Genomic DNA, 6,964 nt, shown 5'->3' with positions numbered 1-6,964 from the left:
AAAGTAAATGTTTCCAAAAAGTTCCAAAAGTAAATGTTTCCAAAAAGTTCCTAAAGTAAATGTTTCCAAAAAGTTCCTAAAGTAAATGTTTCCAAAAAGTTCCTAAAGTAAATGTTTCCAAAAAGTTCCTAAAGTAAATGTAACTGAGTAAATGTAACTGACCCTCCTCTGATATGTTCAGTCCTAAAAACAAAATGTTTAGAGATCTTCAGTTAAACATAATTTTTGACACACCCAGCAACAGTCAAGTTAGTATTTAAAAACTTTTCAAAGGAGAAATTGATCACTTCTTTGTAAAAGTCGTTATTTTTCTCAATCCACCATTTTGTTTTACCACAGGAGCAGCAGCTGTAAAGCACAGCAATTTAGTTCAAGATTTATAGAAACCTTTGCATAATTTTAAGTGTTGGACTAAGACTAATTTAGCGCCGTTTATCTTTGGAGCAGTAACAAAAAATTATTTGGTTGCAATAATTTATCACCTACATCCTCCGGAGACTGTAAGAGTTAAAGTTGATCTGAGGGACAAAGTTTAATATTGTGGGTGTATTTATAGTTTTCCATTCATTAAATGTGTGACGGAAACGTTGATAACAATGGAACATAAATTATTTTAATATTTTACCAACCATGAAGAACACAACTTTAGTAAGGGTCACATAAATACTTATATCGACCATTAATGAATTATTGTGTTAAATACGATTAGCTCTCAACAGTTCTTGTCTTTAGCGACGTATTTTCAGTGACCAGAAGTTAAAATGGCTCGTCTTCATCCTGCACGTAAATCTGCATTAATTTATAATTAATATATATTTACAAGTTTAACAGCAATAACAATAAAAACGACTGACGTTTAAACACAGAGAATCAATAAACCTAAAAATTGTTCTGAGAGTAAATTCTGTTTGGATAAAACAAAATGGCGGAAATGAACGAGGCTTCTTGACCCGTTTTCATTTATTCCTCCTGACTGAACAGCTGCTGCTGAGGCCGTAACATGAAATAAACCATAAATCATAAATCAATCCAACGATAGATTAATGATTATTTATACAGCTGCGTCCGCAACGAATAGATTATCTTACCTTGGAGGTTGATAGAAAATAATCTGCGCAACAGAAACACAGGTGAAAGTGAAACTTTAGTGTCTGTTTTTTTAACGACACGACAGGTGTATATTCACCTGTTAGGAATGCTATGGCAGGCCGTTTTAATATATAATCGGTTTCGTCCGCTTAACTCTACATCCCAGATATCTAACAAGAACTACATTTTGATTATTCTGAATAGTAATTTAGGATATTTCTATTTACATTCTGACTTGTAAAAATAACAATTCAAGATCTTCAGTTATATTTTGATGTATCTAAGCAAGGCCTTGGATATTAAATGGCATGATTTACCATTTGAAGGCTCACACAATTGTAATTTAAGGTATCTTGAGCTTAAATATGACTAATCAAATCTTTAGATTTCATAATACAGAATAGCTCAGTAATGTGGGCCATGTGGAAAATGCAAATTTTGCATACTTAAAGAATGCTTCATAAATCTGCAAAAAAATCTCCAATTTGTTTGATTAAAAACATTGTGTGTTAAGTGCATTGTGTGCACAGAATGCATTTAAAAACAGCTTAGAAGTGTGAAAAGTGCTCCTGTCAACCTATTCTCAAGGTGAAAATTGTGCCTTTTCAAAATGCTTTATTCATTTTTTTTTTATTTTTCAATTAAATTTCAAAATGCTATATAAACAATAGATGATTTAACAGAATAATTATTCAAGATATCTGAAAAGAAAAGATGGAGATACCTTAGGAGGAATTTTAGCTAATCCAAAATACACTTTCAGATCCCTTAAGTTAGTTTAGCCTGACATTATTTGCTTTCATAATATCTATAATTTAATTTGCACAAGTCGAGTCCTAAAGGCCACCTTATCTAAAAACACATTTAAGACTTCTTGAATAATGATGTAATTTAAGACATATTTAATTAGAATTAAGACTAGTCAGAACTAAAAGCAAAATATCTCAAATTTAGTTTAAAACTAGTCATAATTAATTTATTGATATCAGAGATATGTTTCAGATGGTCAATAATTTATGGTAGATATCTAGAATTGGAGCCTACAAAAACCTTAAAATTAAACCTGATTCAATTTGATTAAATTGAAAAATAAATTTGATTTATCCAAAAGCGAAAATAAATCTGGTAACTAATATTAATTCAAGATTCCTCAAAAGGTTGTTGATGGTGATGGCAGGAAAGATCTAGTATAACAATTTGTGTTGCATCAAATTTGAAGAAGCTCCCAACTGAAGAGCTTTTTTTTTCTTTTTTTTTTTACAGTTTAAATAAGACGATGCTCAGGGTTTTTCATAATCTTGATTATATCTAAAGTCCTTCTTTGTACCATCATCTGGACCAGCCTCTCCAGGGTCTCCATCAGGTCAAAGGTCAGCTCTACCAGCCTGTAGCTGCTGAGGGTCTTTGGATGTTTGGTCTTTGGCCCCGGTACACAGGAGATCTTCACAGTCTTTGGTATTTTCCCATATGGGTCTCAGCTCTGGACTTCAGATAACAAGCTCAGCAAACATGCAGCTCCACCAGGAATGGTAGAAAAATCAGCATCCAGTCAGCTGCATGTAAATGCAGGTAGGAGGAAACTCCACTGGTTTTCCCAGCAGCTGTTCGTGGTGCATTCAGGTACAGCTGGGACTCCAGATGAGGATGTGGAAACATCAAAACTACTCCAAAGTCATTTAAATGTATTTTATTGTCAAATACAGAGAATGCCCCATTTAAAAATCTGCAAACATCAACAAGGAATCTTTTCAAGTGATCATATTAATTTCAGAAATTAAGAGATTATTTATTTACCTCTCACCAAAGTAAGTAAAAAGTTTTTTTTTTCTCGATTAAAGCTGAACAAATAAATTATTTTAAAACTAGAAGATAAAACTGGGAGACCCAAACCTGCACTAAACAAACTGTAATATAATATAGATAAATAATGCAATGCAGACATTAACAAAATACCATAAAAATCTAAATTTCATTCAGGATTACAAGATTTATGTTGCATTTATAATAACATATCAGTACTGAAAAATATTGTCAAGTACTTTTACTCCCTTCATGTTGCTAACTTGTTAGTTTAATCACAGGAAAAACTGCATAGATTTATTACAGTAACATTAGAATATGGTGCAATTCAAACAAGCATGTAAACAATGCAGGTGGACGTTATATTGGCTTCAGCAGCTGAGAAAAAAATACCTCAACCAGTTTTCACACAATTAGATAAAAAAAGTGAACATAAGGAAAAAAACATGTCAAGGATTGAAGACACTTGAAGAATCAAGAGGTCTGGTAAGAATACTGGATGCATCTGCTGAACTAATCTCTATTCTCTCACATCTTGAAATGGAAATAACTATTCATGGTTTTGTTTTTATCACCCAGAAACTCTGTGGATCTTAGCAAAACCTCGTTAGAACCTTTATTTAAAATGCTGCTGGCAGGGTCCTGATAAAAATCCTTCACTTTTTCAAATGTGACTCCAATCTTCTTTATTAGCTTACAATTTACTTCAAAGTGCAACTTGAGATTCTTTTTCCACTTTCTTAGACAGGGACCAGATAATATCAAGAGGGTATCTGCACCCATTTGTCCATAATGATAATATATTTTATCTGAAAGCACTTTTCAAATCACTCAAGATCACCAAACAAAATCCTTGAGGTCCTGTGATCAGGGCCTGGTTCACTAAGATGAAGACAAAAAGAAAACAGAGCTTTGAGTTCACTGACTTCTTCTCTGGATCTTTCTCCTTTCAGACTTTTTTCTCTTTTAAAAGACAGTTTGTTTTTAAATCAATAAATATCTCATTTATTTATCCTGTGTTCTTCATGCATTCATGAAGAATATGCCTAATTTCACATTAGACACTAGTTTATTGTGAAGCTCTCTGTAATTTTTAAAATGTGCTATGAAAATACTTTTATTTACATGTTATGTTAATCTAAAAACATATCTTGGGTGGAACGCCAGGTTTCTTTTATCTTAGAAAGAACGATGAGCACCAGGACTCGGTAGTTCGACTCCTGAACCCAAATCCAGGATAAAGAGTTTCAGTGAATTTGGTGTTGAAGGTGTAGATGTGGACCAGTGTCTCTGAAGAGACTCTGTAGAAGGACAGAGTCCCAGCAGGACAGTCCACATACACAGCCACTCTGCCAGAGGCAGAGGAGGAGGATGAACACTTAAAAACTTTTTTACTGTCGTGCCAAACAACATAACCCTCATCTGAACAGATTAGACACCAGGAGTTATTATTAAATCCAAACAAGGAGTCATCAGTCAGTCCTTTTCTTTGGATCCCCCTGTAACTCAGAGTTACGTGGACCCTCCCACTCCACTCCACCTCCCAGTAACAGCGACCAGTCAGACCATCAGTACACAGCAGCTGACAGAGATCAAATCTGTCTGGATGATCAGGATACGGCTGCTCCTCTTCCATAAATGTCATCTTCCTGTTGTCTTCAGATAATCTGAGGTGTTTGTTTACGGTGTTCAAGTCGACTGTGAGAGGACAGGAATCTAAACAAGACAAACGGCTTGATCAATAAACTGATCATTTTAATGCCTTGATCATGACTAATAAATGTGTGGTCTGAACACCAGCAGATGATTTATTTTGCCACTGTATCATAAATCACATGAAAAACACACTTACACTTCCTCAGGCCTGGTGTTAACCACTGGACTCCAGCAGGATCCAACCTGGAAGAGGCAAGAGATTCACATCAGTCACATCAGTGGCTTTTTATGTCGTATAGGTGGTTTTTATGCAAGAGTGGGGAAAAGGGAAGTCAGTTCTGAAAAAAACAGTGCAGCTTAGTTTGTAGCAATCCATCTATGGGATACAGCAATAATGTGAGAGAAGGGATGCCAAAGTATTGTGGTCAAGGTTTGTATTTTTCATCATATTTTGCTTTTCTGTTGCTTTCATACCATCATTATCACCAAGTTACAGTTAAACATTTAGATGTTTAAATTGTCGTGCTGTGTCACATAATATCAATTAAAATTTGGTTGGAACCTGGCAGAATGTGGAAGAAAAGAATCGCAAGATGCTTTAACTAGTTTAATGGTGGAAATAAATTGCTAGTGGACTGGATGCTTTAGTAAGGAAGTGTCATGGTATGTAATTGATGATGCCAGTAATGTATATTTATCACATTGGCTGATTACGGCTGTATCCAGTATCCATCAGTAAAACACTGTGTAGCTGCAGTCGAGGTTTTCCTACTTCAGAGTCTCCAGCTTCCAGCCTCCATCCTCCAGTCCAGCTAACAGAGGCTGAGCTCCTGTCTCTCCTGGATGATTGTAGCTCAGGTCCAGCTCTCTCAGGTGGCTGGGATTCAGCATCAGAGCTGAGGCCAGAGCAGCAAAGCCTTCCTCTGTGATCAGACAGCCAGAAAGCCTACAGACAAAACAAACATAACCTTTTCCAACTCAATGCAAAAACATTTAGTAATAATTCCCTGCAAAAGACTGATGACCTGCCTGCTTATTTTTAATCAGCAATTTGCAGAGTGGCTTGAAGTTTCTCATGATTAAATCAGCAGTGGAGAAGAAATGGGAGGAATATGGAAAGCTCATGTGTCATATAATAGCACATTTATACCAAGACATTTGTGTATTCAGCATCCTTGACATCAATCATCCTTTTTTTCAGACAAATTTTTAGCTTCATGCTTTTTATTACAAATAATCTGTGTCAGTATTTTCTTTTTATTGAATATGAGTTTAAAACTATTAGAGTTTTTAAACCCTAAAAAGTTTAAAGACACAGTGCTACAGACAAAAAATGTCGCAATCATAGAAAGTATAAGCAAAATCCTAAAATTAGAAAAACAAATACAAACTGCAAACAAAATGCTGCAACCATGTAAAATAGAAGTGAAAGGAAAATGGCCACAAGCAGCACAAACAACTGCAAATATGAACAACTGAAACTTGTTCCACAAAATGGAAGAGCTACAAACCAGGTTGGAGTAAATAAAATATTACCTACATAAATATTCATCTGTACAATATTAATGTAAAAGTTGCATGTTTCTAGCATAACACACCTTATCTCCTTCCTGACCTCCCAGTAAGTCTTGACATCCTGTATTTGGTCGCATACGATTTGTTGACTGACTCCCCCTAGTGGCCTGCAGCAGCACTTCCATTTTGTGGAGTGAGTGTGAATCATTTCATACTTGCTGTTCATTTCACGATTTGCAGTGTTTTCTCCCTTGGTTTATTTCCTGTGGTTGCAGTTTTTTTTTGTTTGCAGCACTGTTCTGTTGCATTTGTGTCTTTGTGTTTTTGTGTTTTGCATCATTCATGTGTTTGCAGCTCATGTTGTTGTTTGCTTTGCATTTACATCTGTTTGCTGCATGTTTTCACCTCTTGGCAAGAAGGAGGGTTAGTCTAAAAAATATAATATTAAAATACCACAAAAAAAAACTGACAGCCAACTAAATATATGATTTCCAGATTTTCTGTGTAGAAAAACTTAAACTCCTCAACAAACATGGTCTGGAGTACACCACATATTTTTATGACACAGTGGAGTTTCTCCATGAAAACACCAAGTTACAAATTCTGACTATTGCTGCTTTAAAACAATCTGAGGATTTTACAGACATTTTATGAACACTTTTATCAGCCACTCTTGCTTCCTCTGATTTTAAAATGTGAACTAACCTCAGAATTTCAAGTTCACAGTTTGGACTTTTCAGTCCATCACAGAGCAGCTTCACTCCTGAATCGCCCAGGTTGTTGTTGCTCAGGTCCAGCTCCTTCAGGCGAGAATCCTGAGAGGTGAGAACTGAGAACAGAGCTTCACAGCTTTTCTCTGAAAGGTTACATCCACCGAGTCTAACGAGACAAAATAAATACACGG

The 6,964-nt window shown here is 35.3% G+C and overlaps 2 protein-coding genes across 7 annotated transcripts in view; both read right to left on the bottom strand.

Moving 5' to 3' along the window:
• Positions 1-1,161, bottom strand: part of LOC103156775 (NACHT, LRR and PYD domains-containing protein 7-like) — a 40,424-nt gene extending 39,263 nt beyond the window's left edge. For all 6 annotated transcript variants that reach the window (XM_016664607.1, XM_016664608.1, XM_016664605.1 and 3 more), the window contains exon 1: positions 1,089-1,161. The gene's annotated coding sequence lies outside the window, so the exon portion shown is untranslated. The remainder of the gene's footprint in view (positions 1-1,088) is intronic.
• A 1,599-nt stretch (positions 1,162-2,760) lies between these two features.
• The window catches only part of LOC103156776 (protein NLRC3-like), a 12,465-nt gene continuing 8,261 nt past the window's right edge, over positions 2,761-6,964 (bottom strand). Inside the window, exons 7-10 of the mRNA XM_016664611.1 lie at positions 6,766-6,939; positions 5,318-5,491; positions 4,742-4,788; positions 2,761-4,605 (exon numbers count right to left, since the gene is read on the bottom strand). Of these exons, the coding sequence (XP_016520097.1) occupies positions 4,064-4,605; positions 4,742-4,788; positions 5,318-5,491; positions 6,766-6,939 (937 nt within the window). The 3' untranslated portion in view covers positions 2,761-4,063. The remainder of the gene's footprint in view (positions 4,606-4,741; positions 4,789-5,317; positions 5,492-6,765; positions 6,940-6,964) is intronic.

Source organism: Poecilia formosa, unplaced genomic scaffold (genome assembly GCF_000485575.1).
Source record: "Poecilia formosa unplaced genomic scaffold, Poecilia_formosa-5.1.2 Scaffold499, whole genome shotgun sequence".
Classification (NCBI taxonomy): domain Eukaryota; kingdom Metazoa; phylum Chordata; class Actinopteri; order Cyprinodontiformes; family Poeciliidae; genus Poecilia; species Poecilia formosa.
Note: the sequence above shows the minus strand (reverse complement) of the source record. Positions and strands in the feature narration are given on the sequence as shown.